Source organism: Sinocyclocheilus grahami, unplaced genomic scaffold, assembly GCF_001515645.1.
Source record: "Sinocyclocheilus grahami isolate Dianchi unplaced genomic scaffold, SAMN03320097.WGS_v1.1 scaffold184.1, whole genome shotgun sequence".
NCBI classification, from domain to species: domain Eukaryota; kingdom Metazoa; phylum Chordata; class Actinopteri; order Cypriniformes; family Cyprinidae; genus Sinocyclocheilus; species Sinocyclocheilus grahami.
This window is the reverse complement of record NW_015505363.1, coordinates 955,689-975,472: the sequence shown is the minus strand read 5'-3', so window position 1 is coordinate 975,472 and position 19,784 is coordinate 955,689. Positions and strand designations below refer to the sequence as shown.

Sequence of the window (19,784 nt, the reverse complement as noted above, 5' to 3'; positions counted from 1 at the left end):
GCATTGTATTTTGTGTTTTCGGGTTACAACGGATAATGTCCTGGAAAATTACTAGCACTTTTTCCATTTTTCTGCATGTTTTTCTTACAGTTTACTGTAAGAAACAGTGTAACTCATCAACAATCACAGGTACAAGCTACTAACAAAGTGTCTCATAAATGAAAAATAACTATTCAATTATTATTATTATTACTATTAAACAATTGCAAATAGCAGCTAACTTAATTCCTGTAACGTGTGTACTGCTAGGCGTCTTTGGTTTCCTCTTTTTGTGTAATTTAAATGGTAAATTGTGCCTTTTTGTCGTTTGAGTCACTTATCAAAAGTTGCTAAAAGCCAAATAAATTTAAAAAAAAAAAGCTACATTTGTTGCTAGGTGCTTTTGGAAGAACAAGTTGCCAGGGTACTCTGAAAAGTTGCTAAATTTAGCAACAGAATTGCTAAGTTGGCAACACTGGTGGGAAGTTTCAGAAAGAATGCCTGGCAGCGGTGGAATGGAACGACTGATCCAGTTTCCGCGTCTTATCACGCACTGCGCGCCTAGGGTTCAATCCATGCGGATCATTCTCCTGGATTTCATGGCGCTTCCTCCTCCTGCCCTTTAGTTACATTGTATCTCCCTTACTGAAAGGAGCGAGGGCTCTAGGACTTAACTCAATGGGGGGAAAAATGAATAAATATATGTGAACATGGACGTGCCGAGATGTTGGATTTATCGTCCTGGAGTTTAAGAAAGACGTTTTTGAAGAACGCTTTGAGATTTAGATCCTCCGATGCCAGTTTCCAGGGCAGTGTTTCCATTTCTGAACGGGATCTTTAGGAGTGTGATGGCTGCTGGCCTTCCCTTTCTCTAGTTGCTGGATGTGTTGGAAAGTGCACTGCTTTGGGAGCATTTTTGGAATTCCGTACGCAAATCCAGAGGCATTCCACCTTTCTCTATGGAATGTACATAAGTATTCTCTGGATAGGGGTTCGCGTGTGGGGTAAGTGGCGCTGGGATTAATGCATTTCTTTTGTGTGCTTTTGTGTGTGTGTGTGTGTGTGTGTGTGTGTGTGTGTGTGTGTGTGTGTGTGTGTGTGTATATGTGTATGTATGTATGTATGTGGGTAGGGGGTGGTGTTTTATTGGTGCAGATAGAGACTGGAGGTGCTTTCGCCCGTTAGCTTAGCTCGGTTGTCATGGCTCACACATGCTTTGACCATCTTAGCGAGTCATTTCCTTAAGAGCAACGCGGACCAATGCGTTTGAACCGCGCGTTAGGTGCGGCGACTCGAACAACGAGTCCCAGTTTACTCGACTACACCAGTAATATTCATTGTTTTCCCTCACGGAGTAAGGAAATACACGGGTTATGCGGTCAACAGACACTCAGAGTGTGTTTAAAACAGCACTGGCTTGTTTATGCTGGAGTTGCAGTTCTCTGTGGAAGAGCTCGAGTCTGTTATGAACAGTGTTGGGGGTAACGCATTACAAGTAACGAGTTACGTAATCAGATTACTTTTTCAAGTAACTAGTAAAGTAACGCATTACTTTTTAATTTACAAGACAATAGCTGAGTTACTTTTTCAAAAAAGTAACGCCAGTTACTTTGTTTTCCCATTTATTGACTGACAGCTCTCCTGTCGCCATATTGGGAGAAATTGGAAGTACAGAGTTGTGTGCGCTGTGTGAACATGATGTTACTGTAGTTCTAGACTAAACGTGAATGTGCATTAATTCATCCCACTCACAAAAAAACAGATTTAGTATTCATCAAAATGAATTAAAACCGTGAAATCCAAACTCAGAATATGACTCAAACCTGCAATAATTAAATATGTTAAATAACACAAATGTGTCTAATCCCATTTTATTAACCAATGTCTTTGCTGCTGACCTTTGATGATCCAGTTCAACCATACTAATAAGCACAAATGACTTTAGAGAAACTAACCATTGTGCTTCATTGTTTTTTTTTTTTTATTGCTGAAGGAAAAAAAAAAGTAACTTGCGTTACTTATCTGAAAAAGTAACTCAGATATTCTCTTGTAAATTAAAAAGTAATGCGTTACTTTACTAGTTACTTGAAAAAAGTAATCTGATTACGTAACTGCTGAAGAGTGTTTGTTCTCCTGCGTTCTACTGTACAGACGTGAATTTACTTTTGCTTCAGCCTGAGGTTTATTCATTACGCTTTTAGGTGTGAAATACATTTAGCTTTTACATTTCGTTTTTAATATAAGAAGTTCTATTTATAGCAATCAAGCCCTGCTCATGTTTAAAAAGTAACGCAAAAGTAACGTAACACATTACTTTCCACAAAAAGTAACTAAGTAACGTAATTAGTTACTTTTTTAGGGAGTAACGCAATATTGTAATGCATTACTTTTAAAAGTAACTTTCCCCAACACTGGTTATGAATGTCAAAGGATGTGTGAGTATCAGCAGATTCATCGTGAATCACTGCTTTCAAGCACAGAGCTCACTCTAGGACTCCATATGATATAATACCACCTCCAGCAGCCACATACACTAACAAAACCAAGGTACCATGAAATTATCATGGCTTTTTGGACACGATACTGTAGTAATATCATGATTTTTGGACGTGGACCACACCATGTTTTTGAACAAGTATCATGGTGTTCTTTGAAGTACCTTGGGAGTATCTGAAATGTAAATAACATGGTGTATGTCAAAGTACCCTGGTGTTAACATTTGATACCATCTTTATAATTTATCTGCTTGCTTGATTTTCCCACTGGCTCTGAATAATTCTATCAAGCCGCAATTCTGCTAGTTTTATCACGGTGTTGTTTGAGTAGAGGCCAAATGTGTGTTTGCTTTATGATGGGGATTAGAGGCTCTGTAGCTAATCTTCACTGCCTTACACTCATCAGAAACACTAGTTTTCCTGCTCATCACCTTTATGCAAGTAGCCAGTGAGAGATACTTGCACCTTACACCTTACTTTAGTTATCTTTAAGGTAAATTGAAAATTATTTGTTGCTGCAGGCTAATTGGAAAGCATTTAATTGTCACCACACATTTAAAGGGATAGTTCACCCAAAAATGAAAATTCTGTCATTAATTACTCATGTCTTTCCAAACCCGTAAGACCTTCGTTCATCTTCAGAACACAAATTAAGATATTTTTTTTGATGAAATCCAAGAGCGTTCTGACCCTGCATAGACGGCAAGGGAACTATCACATTCAAGGCCCAGAAATGAAGTAAGGACATTGTTAAAATAGTACATGTGACATCAGTGGTTCATCCTTAATTTTATGAAGCCCTGAGAATACTTTTTGTGTGCAAAGTAGGGCTGTGCAAATAATCGAATGCGATTTTCATGCGCATCTCATCAGTAAAGCCGGTTCTGTGATTAGTAGTAAATCTCCAGCGCGCGCTTTCAGATGGAGCGGCATTTACTACACAGAGCCGTAGATCACTGACAAGCTACGCAATATCGCGATTTTGCGTAGCTTGTCAGTCCATCTGAAAGCACTTGCTGGAGATTTACTGCTAATCACAGAACCGGCTTTACTGACGAGATGCGTATGAAAATCGCATTAGATTATTTGCACCGCCCTAGTGCAAAGAAAACAAAAATCTCCACCGCCATTCATTAGAGTACCATGACGCATGCGTGTGGTGCTGCTGACGTAGAACACGCATGCACTTAGCCTTGTTTACAAGCAGAGGGATGCACACACATGCGTCTTGGTACCTGAATGGCGGCGGAAACTGACCGGAAGAGAAGAAATTGTTGAATAAAGTCATTATTTTTGTTTTCTTTTTTTCTCCCCGTCACAAAAAGCATTGTCGTAGCTTCATAAAATTAAGGTTGAACCACTGATGTCCTTACTACATTTCTGGGCCTTGAACGTGGTAGTTCCCTTGCTGTCTATGGAGGGTCAGAAAGCTCTCGGATTTCAACAAAAATATCTTAATTTGTGTTCTGGAGATGAATGAAGGTCTTGTGGATTTGGAACAACATGGCAGTGAGTAATTAATGACAGAATTTGTCATTTTTGGGTGAAATATCGCTTTAATTTATTTCCCGAAAGTCTTTATTTTAACTATCAACACTAACAAACGTGTTGGTTAGGGCTGCACAATTAATCGTTCAAAGTCCACTTATGTTGTTCTGCATGCTTAAGATGCTTTTTTTCTTTCTACATGTTATCTTTCCATTGTTTTAATTTTAGTTTTAGTATAACATTATAATACCATGCATATTTTTACCTTTTTATTTAAAGAAGAAACCAATCCAATGTATATTTGACATTTGAGGCTTAATACTATGAAAAGCAATACGTTTTTCAGTTAGTGTTTTTAGCTTGTTTATTTTCATATAAAAATATGGCATGCAGATGCTTCAAACAAAGGTGTAAACATCATTCATTTAATCATAATTAATAATCGCAATTACAATTTCAAAGGAATAATCGACAATTATGATTGGCATTTTGAAACATTGTATTACCACGATTGTTGTAGACATACTATATTTCAGATTTCTGCTGGTCTTAAAAGGTCTTCATTTACGCTACCAGACTTAAATTGGAGCAGAAAGTCTTAAATTCACAAAGACATGCCATTAAATGTTGGGTGCACTGCAAAAAATGAAAATCTCAGTATTTTTGTTTTGTGTTCCAATACAAATATAGAAACATCCTTAAATCAAGATACATTTACTTGAGATTCAAATTGAACATATGCAGTCTTGTTTTCTGAGAAGCTGAACTTTGGTAAAAATTAATAAAAAAATAATGAATATCTGTTTGATGTTGCATTTTCAAACATTGAAGCATTGCTAATAAAAGACATTTACATTTAGAGACCATATTGGCTTAATGTGTTCCGTTCAATTTATCTCTTCTCTTCATAAAACCTACAGAAACCCTGATATTACCAGCCATGTAAATACTTACGGCATGTTAATAAGAGCTAGGTTTATTCAGTCCCATGGTACCACCACAGTACTTTTTAGCTGGATGAACCTATTGTGCGCTATTCAGTGTGTGTGAATGGAACCGAATTGCATTTGCCCTGTTGTATCTATTTAAAGAATCAGCACAGAAATCAAATAGCCTCAAGTGAAGACAACATTTAGAAAGCAGCGAAATCATATTACAGCATATGGAAACTAGTCAGCTTTTAGAAGAAAATCCAGAGTTTATTTGATCTTCGAAAAAAGTGTAATGTAATAAAATGAAGCGAAATCCATGACACCCTGTCCAAAAAACAACAATATTTTTTGTATGAGTGGCTTGACACCAAATACAGGCAAATATGTGACGTTTCACATCATATAGTTTCAATATGATTTGCTTTTATCAGTTATAATGTTGTGGAGTGTGGAGATGAGTTGACAGTCAGCCGGAGGGCGATTCTATTACCTGTGTCTCGGAGTCAGACAGTCTTTTTCTCTCTCTCTTTTTAGCTCTTTAGTGTCTGTAGAGTTGAGTTTTGTCTGCAGGCCAGAGATAAATGTTTACTGTCTATACTTTATATTAAAAAAGCTTTGGTCTAGACAGCTATGTTTATATTTATAAGTCCATATGGCATAGTGTTCCTACCACAAACAAGCTTTGATATTGAAAGTTTTCTGATCCTGTGTTAGGATAGTCCAGAAAAATCAATAGGTATGAGCCGATGGGAGCATACAGCTGGGAGAGAGCTATATTGCTGTAGCTCTGTAATGTTTATGAATGCTTCGAGAGATCCATACACTCATTATGAATTAACCGTTGTGTCACCACTCAAGCTATGCACATCATTCAGTTCAGCATTCAATCTTTATTGCTGTTACAAGTGGTCTGTTATGCACTTTTGTTAGATTGTGCCTTTAAGTTATCTTTCTAATGCAGATAAATGTTAATCTCTGTCTGCTTTTGTGTGGCGTCAATAGGGCTGATAATTATAATTATATCTGATGTTTTATTGACAATATATAATTAGCCAACATTTGTTGTGGTGATGTGATGATTTTAATGCAGTTTTTATTTGGAACGAAGTCTCCTGAAGACGGCCTGTGTCATGATTTGTTAGTATGAGATTATAAAGTAGGGCTGTGCGATTAATCGAAATCGTCATAAAATCGCGATTTGAGCTTGTGCCTTGCGCGATTTCTAAATCACTTTATAGCACGATTTTTCACGCCCCGACCTCCCGCAGTATGCTATCCGAACCAATCAGAATGCAGAATGCCTAAATGGAGCACGAGAACAGAACAGACCGGGCGGGCATACAAACGTAACGCCAGGTTCACACACTCAGTCTGTGGTGCGTATTTTTTCCTTGCCCATGTTAACGGATCAGAGCGTTCACACTGCATGCGATTGCAGTCCGGCAGTGCGCTTCAGGAGCGGTGCGTCTGCAGCAGTCATGCTGCGATCGTTTCCCCACTGAGTCTATTTCTGCTGTGCTGCACGCGCTAAATTACTGTGACAGCACATTATTCGCGGTAAAAATTTACATGGATTGACACGGAAATTTAGTAATTTACCGTAAATGCATATAATTAAAGTCTGCTGTTTCACAGTCAACACATGGCTTTTTGGTAGGGCTGCATGCGATATTTAACATGCATCTTGTCAATAAAGCCATTCTGTAATCAGTGGTAAATCTCCATCACGTGCGGGCTTTCACATGGAACGCGCTAAATTACTGTGACAGCACATTATTCGCGGTAAAAATTTACATGGATTGACACGGAAATTTAGTAATTTACCGTAAATGCATATAATTAAAGTCTGCTGTTTCACAGTCAACACATGGCTTTTTGGTAGGGCTGCATGCGATATTTAACATGCATCTTGTCAATAAAGCCATTCTGTAATCAGTGGTAAATCTCCATCACGTGCGGGCCTTCACATGGAGCAGCATTAACTACACACAGCCGTTGTTCACTGACAAGCTGCGCAAAACATGCGCAAAATATGATCGTGGTTTTGCGCAGCTTGTCAGTGAACAACGGCTCTGTGTAGTTAATGCTGCTCCATGGGAAAGCCCGCACGTGATGGAGATTTACCGCTGGTTAAAGAACTGGCTTTACTGACAAGATGCGCGTTAAATATATCGCATGTGATTTATCGTGCCGCCCTACTTTTTGGCTAGATTTAAAACAAGAAAAGTGCACTTTTAGATAAACGACAATAATAGATGACACTCGTGGTGGTAGTTAAACAACGTTATATTTATCGAGTTTAAACGTGAATGTCTATGAAAGATTGTATTACTGTACTGTGATAAAAGAGAATCACAATGCTGAAAAAGCATGTTCAGAAACAACGTTTGGATTTGAAATCAAAATAATATAATAAATGTTGTGTTTGTGGTAAACAGACGCGGATCAGGAGCGGACTGTAAACGCATCCTGTGCGAAACCAAAATGAGTCCGTGCTGCTTCTGCACTGCATACACATACTGTATACACACTGCAGACGGAGTACGTGTGAACTTGGCACAACAAATCTAGTTCATCATCTGAGGCAACGCCACAAAGAGCTCTATGTCCAACACTGTAAAAAAATTCTGTAGTTTTTACAAAATAATTTTGGCAGCTGTGGTTGCCAGAATAATTTTGTATAAAATACAGAAAAACTGTAAACACATTTACGGCCAAAAACTGTAAATTTTACAGTATACAACTGTAATTTATAAACAAGAAAATGTAAATGTAAACCAGTAAATTCAACAATGCACACTGCTATTAAAATCTGTTTTGTACCTTTAATGTATTTAGTACGGGAACTTACTGTTAACCTATTAACAGTTTTTTTTCCATAGCGTTTTTACAAAATTTTACAGTTAAAATTACACTTATTTTTTTACAGTGAATGCATGAAAAAAAAATCCCTGGACACGGGATTTATTTTTCTTTTTTTCTGCCATATGTCTATTCTAGAGACATTTTGTTACACCTTCACTTAGTGATTATTTTTACCTTATGTCTGTTCTAGAGACATGTTACAGCTTTTTGATAAAGCTCTAATTGGTTTTCTTTTGGAAATATGTTTCAAATTCACTCTGAATTTGTTAATGACTGTAAAGCATGTCTGTGTGTGTCAAAATCATGATTAAAATCGAAATCGCAAAATTGATCAAAGAAATCGCGATAGGTTTTTTTGGTCCATATCGCACAGCCCTATTGTAAAGGTGTTTTTAATAGCTCATGTTAGAAGAACTTAATGCTTTCTAGAATCAGTTCCAGTGAGCTTTTATAATAAATCTGTTCCTACACGTATTCAACATTAGTGTTATCTTTCAGAAATGTTCACGAAATCCCTGTATGGCTTAAAAATGTTTTAGTGAAATATAGCTATTTATTACTATTACTGTACTGTTACATTGGTGCACGTAAGATTTCACGCAGATTTTGACTATTTTCGTTTTTGAGTTTAATCTCTTGAATTTACATACTTGGCAATAATGGTTTGCTCAAAATAAGCTCCCCTGTTCGCAATTTTATATAATTTTACAGCAGATAAACAAATATCAAGATGCATGTCATATATTTTCATAGGATAAAAGTGATTGAGATTTGTGATTCCGAAACACTCATTCTATGATACCTGTTGAATAAGCTGTACATCTAGACTTTTAAAGGGATCAAACAGGCTTTTCACATTAAACCGAGGTGCACAGGTTAGTTACAGATGTTACAAACTGACTTTGACTGTTTGTTCCAGCAGAACATATGTAGACTTTAGATCTGCCCTCTGTGAAAGAATGACCATCTGGGATTATGTAGAGCACACATGAAGGGGCCTACAATCAATGCAAGGTTTTGTGTATTGTTCTCGTGGGCTATTGTCATTTACAAGGCACAGTTACAGGAAATCCAATGGCTCTGTTGCAGTAGAAGCCAAATCTTTATTTAAATGGCAACACAATCTTCTTAATCAGGACTGTCATAGAGTCACAAAATTCAATTATATTTTATAATTTAGTATGATATGGAAGCTACAGTTTTCTTAATTTGTTTCATTATTGTAATATAAATGAAACACTATTGTAAACATTTGCTTCGAGATTGACCTTCTCATCCGTAGTAGTCAGTACATGCGAGATGCTTGATTTGGTAATTATTAATTACTGTGGCTGAAATATCACTCGCATTCAGTGCCACGATTTGGCTTTTGTGATGATCAGAGACTTGCGAAAACCTATATGAAACTAAATAAAAGGCTGATGCAAGCTCCAGCTCATTGAACAAAGCCCTCCGCTTGCTGAACTGATCTGCAGTTAAGCTTGGTGAAGCATTTCAAGCATGGATCGACTAACAGGAGTTAATCAGATTCTTACAGATTTAGTGTGAGCGGATTCATTTTTATTCGAACACTGCTGTAATTTAAGTTGCCTTCCAGCCCTTGTTTGCAGCCCCGAGCCCCTTAGCACTGCAGGACAAATTCTGCAGACTTGAGTGTTAATTATTTACACTGTCAGAGGTCAAAGTGCATGCTCCTTTGACTTGTGTGGGCTTATTTGGCTGTACCCTTGCTAAGCAGAGATGACCTGTGGAAAACAATGGCTGCCTTAATTAGTTTACAGACATCAGGCTTTGATTAAAGCCCAATAACTTAAATTACAACTTAAAGGGATAGTTCACCCAAAAATGAAAATTACCCCATGATTTACTCACCCTCAAGGCTTCCTAGGTGTCTATGACTTTCTTCTTTCAGACAAATACAATCTGAGTTATATTTAAAAATATCCTGGCTCTTCCAAGCTTTACAGTGGCATTGAATGGGTGTTATTTTTCAATAGTCCAAAAAAAGTCCAATAAAGCGCATCCGTCCATTATAAAAAGTGTCCCACATGGCTCCGGCGGTGAATAAAGACCTCCTGAAGCGAATCGATGTGTTTTTGTAAGAAAAATATTTAATATTTAAAACGTTAGATACAGTAATCTCTAGCTTCCGCTAACTGTCATACGCGCGTTCACAATAGAACACCATTCGGTTTTAAATATGGATAATTTTCTTACCAAAATGCATCGATTCGCTTCAAGAGGCCTTTATTAACCCCTTGGAGCTGTGTGGAGCACTTTTTTATGATGGATGGATGTGCATTATTGGACTTCTTTTGGACTATTGAAAAATTACACCCATTCACTGCCATTATAAAGCTCGGAAGCCAAGACATTTTTTAATATAACTCCAATTAGATTCGTCTGAAAGAAGAAAGTCATATACACCTAGGATGACTTGAGGGTGAGTAAATCATGGGGTAATTTTCATTCTTGGGTGAACTATACCTTTAACCTATACTTTGGTACATAATATAGGTCAAAATGCTTACAATTTCACACATCAGTGCTCTGTTTAGAAGTGAATGTCTTTGCAAAAATGTTATGATTGTTATCTAAACCTTGCTCACTGTTCAGAGTGTAACATTATGCTTTTGTTTGCAAGATATAGATGTGTTAAATGACTAAAGTAGTGGTCAAGTGTTTATAGGTTTTATAATGTGCGATGCTGATATCTAGAGAGCAGGGTTGCCACTGCCCAATACAAATAAGAAAATGAAAAACCCATTAAAAATATGTATTATCTGCTGGTATGATTTTGTAACTAACAAAAGAGGACAATTCCAACCGGTAGTCTTAAAATGGCCAAATAATGATTTAATTGTCGTGGCCAATATATTCTTTCACTATACCAATCAATGAAAAATGTTATAGTTTATTTTTTGTGTGTGTGTGTAAAAAGTACACTATTCATCATCTATTTTGATGTTTGCACTTTGTTTGATTATGTTTGACAGTGCTCTGCACATGTGAATCTTATTGAATAGTAATATGAACCAGTATAAATGTTTGTTTCTATCACACGTTTTTTCTAAACTCTTTTGCAAGTGTATCTTTGCTAAATTCTACAGTGACAGAAGGTATTTACATATGTTATGAAGTGTTGGTTGCACTATTTTACAGTACATGTAATTACAGAGTCATATAAGGTAACTGCATGGACTTAACATGGGGTAAGGTTTGGGGTTAGATTCAGGGTTAGTACCTAGTTATTACTATAATAGGCACATAGTATATACATGCATAACAGGACTGTAAAATAAAGTGCTACTGAAATTTGATTTTAATGTGATGAGATAAAAAGGCTGTGTACCTCAAAAACAATGGCAAGAAAACATACCTTTCAGTGAAGTGTTGAGATTCTCAAATTAACTTGGAAAAGATTGTTTGCGTTTGGTTAGAACACTGTAACTCTCACCCTTTTTCTTGTATTCAAGTTGTATACTGTGAAAAGAAGGTTCAGGAAAATAGTTGTCTAATTCAGCATTCAGAGTTAATACTCGAGTTTTATGTTTGCTCTTGTGTGGAAAGTCAAGTCCATGTGTAGTGCAGCATATTCATCCCTTACCGTTTCATTTTCAGACTACAATTTCAAGTCAGATAATCCCTTTTGTATGTCTCTCCTCTAGGGCAAAATGTGGGTGACCGGGAAGTTGACATCAATACGTTGAGGCTACTGTTCTCCTTCTCCCCACACCCTGGCAGTCTGAGGAATCAGACGTTACTTTAACAGACCTGGGCCGCTGGCACTAAAATGTCCCTAAGTGGTGGCACTGCAGGCGGGAAAGGTGTGGACTCTAATGCGGTGGACACTTACGACAGCGGTGATGAGTGGGATATCGGGGTTGGAAATCTGATTATCGACCTTGACGCTGACCTAGAGAAGGACAAACTCGAGATGTCTGGCACCAAGGACGGAGGAAAAATGGCAGCTCCACCTAGCGCAGTAGCGGCTCTGCCAGACAATATCAAGTTCGTGAGCCCGGTGAGAGCCCCTCAGGGCAAAGAGAGCAAATCAAAATCGAAACGCAACAGAAATTCTAAAGACAATAGCAGCAAGTCTCCAGCTGCAGATGGAGCAAAAAAGGACCATCAGGGACGGACCCAAGGGGAGGTTACATGTGCGACAGGTAGTTCAGGAGTCGGCAACTCCGCTCCTGGCAAAGGCGTCGAGAAGGGCGCCAAGGCCTCACGCGGTGTGCAGAACAGCAAAAAGGAAGTATCGAGTGGGAAAAACAAGAAAGAAAAAAGCGAAAGCGGACCAGTTGCAGTCGTGGCAATTGAGAAGGAGATAGTAGCAAACGCTCAGGCGTTTGGAAGCACACGCAACACGTCCTTTGACAATACACAAAATGCAGACATGGCTGTGACAGAGCAACTTGGGAATAACGCTCTGGAAAATGTTGAAATTATCTCTCCGTTAGCTATTAAATCAGAGCCAGAGGAGCTTGACGGGGAATGCAGAGCTTTGAAGAAGGTGAAAAATGAAAAGGTAAGCGCGGATGGCCCACTTGTGTATTTGAACCATTTAGCAGCTAATGGAGATTGTGTTATTGAAGTATTGATAACGTGAGTCAATATTGACGACCAATATTTTTTTGCCATTGTGTGTGCTTTTTGATCAACATTTTTGCCACTTTTATTGATTGTAAAGAGGACTGGAAATAATGTGCAGAAGGGGGAAACAAACTAAGTAAATGTTGTGAGCAAGATTTTTTTTCAAAATTGCATTACTCAAAAAAGCATCACGGTTATTTAACCATCAGGTGGTGACTCTTGCATTTAAAAATATTTTTTGAAAGATTAAATAAATTGTCATAGTTTGTGATTTTTTTTAAAATTTTTTTTACAAGCAATATTTACAGTATTATGCTAACAGTACTTCATTACAAAGTAGTTTGGCTTGATTTTCTTTTTCTTCCTGTGGTTCCAATCTATAAATAGTGTGAAGTTTAGGCCTGGTTTGACTGTCCCTGGCTTAATCCCAGGAGTCAAAGATGTGGTGGTGGGGGGGAGGGCTGGAAGAAGGTAATTTAATTCAGAGGTCCCCAACCACCGGGTCGCGACCCACTACTGGGCCGCAAGAACGTTCTGGGAAAAATGTGTATAGATATGGCACTGTTACTTATTTGTGTGGTAACACTTTATTTCGATAGTCCACTTTAGACATTCTATTAACAGCAAGTAACTTTGCAACTACATGTCAACTAGCAGATAGTAGAGTATTAGTAGACTGTCTGCTTAATATCTTCTAACACTTTCTTTGTCAACTTATTCTACTAACCCTAAACCTACCCTAACAGTCTGCTCTGAGAGTTAGTAGACATGTAGTCGCAGATTAATGAGAATTAGTTGACATGTAGTTACAAAGTTACTTATAGCTAGTAGAATGTCTAAAGTGGACTATCAAAATAAAGTGTAACCATTTATGTTAATGATTGTTCTATTTATTCTGTATTTTCATTGTATGCGATTGATGTGGAGTAGAAATTTGACAATTTCTTGTTAAATAAGTACATGAAAGATTGCTCTGATATGTCACATATTAGGAGTTAAACGGATCGGAGTTGATCCATAATGCGTACGGATGAGACCCTACCGTTCGGCACGCACGTGATTCACAGATTAATTTGCCAATTTACACGTACAAGCAATTTTAAACCACAAGAAGAAGAAAGGAAAGAGAGCTCAATTCGTTACTCACGCGCTGTTCTCGCACACAATCGAAGCGTGCGCAAGTATAGAGACGCGTTTCAGACAGTGCGGAAATACAGAGTTGCGTATACATACACATAAAATTGCTTTTAAATATTTTTTTTTTCTTGCTTATCCGAAAAAATTGCCCGATCTGTGACTAAAAAAACCCACAATATAATGCGTTGAACCACTATATAATGCTACTATAATACTATATTAGGCTATATATCCGCCCCGTCCAGCCAGTCCGCGAGAATATTTTTCAAACGTTACTGGTCCGTGGTGTAAAAAAGGTTGGAGACCCTTGATTTAACTGGTTGTATACATGCTTTTAATCAAAACTGAACAGCTTCTGTGATTCTGGGAATCATTAAAATTGGGAAAGAAATTCCAATTAAAGCTTCAAATCCAGTTTCAGGTTTTATCTTTTATCTGTATAAAACTTATTAATGTAACTTTTTGCAAGTACATACAGTTTGACTAAAAGAAAAACTGTGGATTGTCATATTCAGGGTTTGAAATTAACTTTTTCACTCACCAGCCAATTTGACTACTAAATTTTTAAGTTACCGGCCATTCATAATTTCTACTAGCCAAAAAAATTAAACTTATAAATAATGAAAAAAAGGCCGGAGGTAAGCCAACAGCTTGAAGCTGTCCACACTGGATGCAACAAAGAGACCATTGCAGATCATTTTGGCTTACGTCATAAATAGAATGAGGCATCAGTTTACTGTCGGGGATTTGTCGTGCTGTGCTGCGCCACATCCAGTGTAGGCCGCATCACTGATTATAATGGGTTCTATAGTATTTTGTCGCATCTGGTGTAGACACGGTGCGAGTCTTCAGGCATTTTTATTTTTTCGTTATTGCTTCAATGCAAAGGAAACCAGTGCGCCCGCCACACCATTATTTGTTGCGTAGTGACGGGTACAGGGCTGGACTGGGGTTAAAATTCGGCCTTGGACAAATCCAGCCTATCCGGCCCTCAAGTTCCCCTGTGAATGTTTTGCTGTGTTATAGGGCCTTCAATTTGAGTAAGTAAATAAATGAGGACAAAAACAAATAATGATATATTTCTGAATTCACAGCAAATGCAACAAACTAATAGCCTACTGCATTTTTGTCACATAGAAATGCACTTGACAGTACAAGCATTGGTTTTGTGCTAGAACATAGGAAATTTACTGCTAATAAATGCTGTCATCCTTTCCTCACCCTCATGTCTTTCCAAACCTGTATGACTTACTTCTGTAAAACACGAAAGATATTTTATAGAATGTTACAAAACCATTTTGGTTACCCTTGATTTCTGCTGTATAGACAAACATTTCTTGAATTTATTTACACTAAATCTGCGCAGATTTGGCTTACATGAACTTCCTCAAGAAATTAATTAGTAAACAATGTACGAAAAGTAACCCGCCAAATTGGCTAGTGATTTGACAGCGTTACCCGCCACAGCTGATTTTTACCCGCATTTGAGGGTGGTGTTGGCGGGTGTTAATTTCAACCCCTGGTCATATTAATTTCAGGATTATGTTTGCTACTCTTGTGCTTTATGTTGATTGGCCAACATTGAATTTCCTTTGCCCATAAAGAGCAAAGAGACTTCTGGAAATGGGTTCAGCGCCTATTTAAGGTCACTCCCTAAGGTTTTTTTGTCTTGATCAATGAAATGCTGTGACAAGATAAATCTGTGGTAGATTAGGTCTGTAACTATAATTTCAGATCGCTAAAGAGGAAATGTTGTATTGATTACTGTAAATCAAAGCCAAATCCTATACTCTCCCTAGATTTCCATAGTGCGCACTGTGTTCTTGGAAGCAAGTCAGTAGAAAAGAGATCTTTGCTTCCTGAATTGTTCGAAATTTTATGTTGTGACAGTTAATTGTACATTGGTATTTCATATCATTTAGATTCCCATAGGTCACATTTGCTAAGGAAAGACACATTAAATTTTCAATATCTTCAACTATTGACCGATTAATAGATTTTTTGCCGTTTTCCCCACATTAAATTTCGGTATCTGCAAAATCTAATCAGTCAACCTCTATTTTTTTAGTGTTGGTTGGTGCAAAAACATGTTCAATTTGGTGTTTATGGTAACATTGAGAATGATGCAGCATGCAAGGGGTAATTGATATTTACAAAATACAAGGTGGCAAAATATCAGCCATTAAAGCAATGACAGATCTGAGAAACAAAGCCTTTTCGTGGTACTTTTCCCTCAGCTTTGTACATGGCGACTGCTAGTATGTCTGGATGGGTGTTAAAGCCAGCAGCAAGGGTGGGGGAAGGGAGCGCGGCGAGCTCGCACTGCTAATTCAGCTCATGAAAGGCTTGAGCAGTGAGAGCAGCTGTCCTCCATTGTCAGCCAGCAAATTTCCAGCATGCCTCATTTCACCTCTCAATGTGAGCAGAGAGAAAGCTAGAGGGCAGAACAGAGGGGGATAAACAAACAGAGACCGATAAATGAGGGAAGGAATGAATAAATGAGAGAAAACTGTTGAATGCCTCAAGTTGCCGCAGTGCTTCCAAACGGAGGTGGGGAGAGATCATGTGTTAAATGCCAGCGGTGAAGTCTGCTTGTAGCTTTGCGAGAGGTTTGAAGGTGCTCTGCTCAGATCTGCTGAGAAAAAAAGGACACTCGAGGGCCAGAGGATGCAGAAGGGGGAACAAATGACTTGGCTAAATGAAAGAGGGGGAGGGGAGGGTTGCGTTGTAAGTGGATGAAGTCTTTAACTTCCTACACACTAAGGAGCTTGTCAGCGCTCCCACAGTTCCACTGAGGCGAAAGAGGACTGGTGAAGAAATCAGGGCTGCTGCACTGTTCACATGCTTAAAGTATGAAGTATTAATTGGGGCACATGACCACCATATTAAGCGGTACTATAGCAGTTGAAATTTCATACCAGAGTATGAGGCATTAATTGTTGGTTCCAAATTCTAGATTAACCACACTTTCTAAAGAAAAGTTCTGGCCAATACCAATAAGCTACTAATTATCTTAATTTTATGGCTAAAATAAATGAATACTGTTTTTATTTTATGAATACTAAAAAATAAATAAATCTAGTTTTTTTGCAATGTTGTGGTGCTTGTAGATGTACATAATTTGAAGGGTTAGTTCACCCCAAAATAAAAATTGTCATCATTTACTCATCCTCATGTCATTACAATCCCATAAGAATTACATTCATCTTTTTTTTTTTATGAAACCTGAGAGATTTCCTCCACTGAAAGTCCATGTAACCAAAACTCCATATGAATCAAAAGATATAATCCGAGTCTCCCGGAGAGATATATTTGCTTTATACTATGCACAGATTTAATTAGGCTTTTATTAACAAAAGAACAGTTGATCAACAAACATGCATAGAGCACATCAAATATGGTAAATGGAAACGCAAACTTGCATGCTTGCTTTTTGAAGAACTTTTTAAATCGTTAAAGTTTTTGTTGCATGCACTTTCAATGGCAGGACATTTGTGTTTTAAAGATGAACTAAATTCTTGTGGGTTTGGAATGACTGAGTAAAAGATTTTCATTTTCAGATTTTCAAATGAAGTTTTCATTTTTGGGTGAACTAACCCTTTAAAGATCACAACATTTATAATGTACAGTATGATATATGTATAGCTATTCATTTTGAGATCTGCTCAGTCTGTTAAAAAATCTTTTAGAGGAAAGAAGAAATAGTATAGTGTCATTGAAAAGACTTAAAGGGATAGTTCACACAAAAATGAAAATTACCCAGTGATTTACTCACCATCAAGCCATCCTAGGTGTATATGACTTTCTTCTAGGGGTGTAACGATTCACTCGTTTTCTCGATGCATCGATTACAAACCCTGACGATGCAATGCATCGATCTTGAAACATGGATTTTTGAATCGTGAATCGTCGATTTAGGACAGTAATCAATGTAAAACGCTAAGAATCGAATGAATCGCGATTTCTATAGTGATTCAATGCTTTCAAAATATATACACATTAAATTACTACAAGCAGGAATTAATGGAGACCTTGAACAGTGTTCGTGCCCTCGCGTCTCTCCTTAACGCGCTGCACTATTTACCGCCTGTGACTGTCACAGGATTGTGTTCGCACTCCATTCGTCTCACTGACACATTTTTTGAGCAGCTGATGTGTGATCTGTCCTTAGTACTCGTGGCTAGTAATGCTATAGTGAAGTAGTTTTCCTTTTCTGTAGTTTTTCAATGGCTCTCGGTCATACTGACGACGATGACATTACCTGAGCAGTCGAAGGCTGTGCATTTATTGTATTTATTTATTCGCATTTATAAGTGTCGGAAGCATACGCACAGTTCCATTAAATGATAAATGTGTTTTAACAATGTCCTTCAACCAAATGTACGAAGGAAACTGTTAAAATAACCACAGCATTAACAACAACCTTGAAATAAGAGCGCGAGGTTTATCTGATAATCGGATGCATGAAAGTAGCGTTCGTTGCTATAGCAAACAGACATCGGCGCATTTTCTTTCAGGATCATCATTCGCCGATGGAGAGGAAAAGTTAAATACTAAAGCATTTTATTTTATGAAAATGAGATAAAGAAGTTTTCGCACTGTAAGAGAAGTGATCCCGCGCTCATAGACGTGCCAGGCTATATCTGCAGCTAAACTGTATAAAAAGCAGAATGAACTGAAACGTTAAGACGATAAACACAATAAATAAATACAATTTATGAATGATGCAGTGCTAATTGACATATAATTTATTACAGTAGCCTACAGAAACTATAAAGTATATATATTTTTTTACCTTATTCTATGCAGAAAATTGAAATAATTGTTTGTAGTATATAAAACAATCATTAAATTGTGTTTACACGCAGTTGGCTAGAGCAGTGCTGATTGGGGAGAACGGAGGTGCGCTCACTCTATTGGTTAGTAAGACAGCAACTCAAGGCTGGCAGTCATGCATATGCTCTGGAACAGAGAAATATCGCGTCCACATCGCAGGCTTTGCGATTAGGAAATCGCAATGTCTCAAATCGATTTGATTTCGATTAATCGCACAGCCCTATTCTGAAGTGAATCGATGTGTTTGTGTAAGAAACATCCATTTTTAAAACTTTATAAACCCTTATCTCTAGCTTCTACTAACTGCCGAAGAAAAAAGTCATAAACACCTAGCATGACTTGAGGGTGAGTAAATCAAAACATACAGGAAAAACCTAGTATACACATGACTGTGCCAAGGTCAAGAAGTAAAAAGTAATTTCACATGGTTAGTGCAGATTGTAAAATGTCATGTGGAGCGACTCCCTAAAAAGTAGCAATAGAGTGAATAATAATTTACCTTGACAAAAAAAATTTTAAACCTAAAAAGAAATTAAGATCCGATGTGATCGCGAGAACGTGACGATATTCTCGAGCAGACCTTTCAGATATATTTGCATTACACTGGCTCGTTCACAAGTGGTGGTATGCAAGACATTTTGTTCACATCAGGCAAGTGTCCGCATGATAAATGGGAAAATTATGCAGTGTAGTCTTTATCCAGTCATAAAAACAGAATTCACAGTTTAACGCGAAATGTCACGGAATTTGTCAAATTTTGAATGAATGAATCAAAAGTAGGTCATTACACTTAAATCAAATTACGATATAAACTAGTATCTGTAAATATTAACCCGCAAAAGTCGATTTAAATATGAATCCTGCATGTTCTGCCTGTCTCTGTTTATGAATGGCGCATACATGCGGTTTCATTTACTACACGCACGCCTGACACTCGCGGTAATTTCAGCGTCTGCCGTCTCACTAAATGAGGACGTAAACACATGAACAACATCTCCAGAACTGCTCTGAGAGTCACTTCATGAGCATTTTAGCGTTTGATTTGAGTAAAACTAGCGTCATATCACATACACAGAACTGTAAAGGTATTCACGGCAACCAGTCAAAATAAAAGTCCGGTTTGATTTGAAGACATTGTGCCTATAACTATTTTTCAGTAGAATGTACATAGCCTACTACTACTACTAAAATGAAACAAACATTATTTAAGGAATAATCACACAAATCATTTCTTCCATGTTTTAATTTTAATAGGAAGTCCCCTTTGTTTGCCAAAAAATCTTGTTTGCTTAATTTTCAATAATTAAAAGATAAAATCTTAATTAAATTAATGTTTTATGCCTTCATTTGATAACCAGAAAAATGTAAATATTACAACACAGAATTTCTGAGAATTTCTAAAATTTATAAATTAAGTTGTTTTATGCATTCAAATAATTAGACATGCTAAAACACA

At 37.4% G+C, this 19,784-nt stretch overlaps 1 protein-coding gene across 2 annotated transcripts in view; it reads left to right on the top strand.

Annotated features, from left to right (window-relative positions):
* The first annotated feature begins 601 nt into the window (after window positions 1-601).
* The window catches only part of LOC107594478 (zinc finger protein 609-like), a 51,209-nt gene continuing 32,026 nt past the window's right edge, over window positions 602-19,784 (top strand). For both annotated transcript variants that reach the window (XM_016284542.1, XM_016284543.1), the window contains exons 1-2: window positions 602-983; window positions 11,428-12,290. In XM_016284542.1, coding sequence (XP_016140028.1) covers window positions 11,553-12,290 — 738 coding nt within the window. In that variant the 5' untranslated portion in view covers window positions 602-983; window positions 11,428-11,552. The remainder of the gene's footprint in view (window positions 984-11,427; window positions 12,291-19,784) is intronic.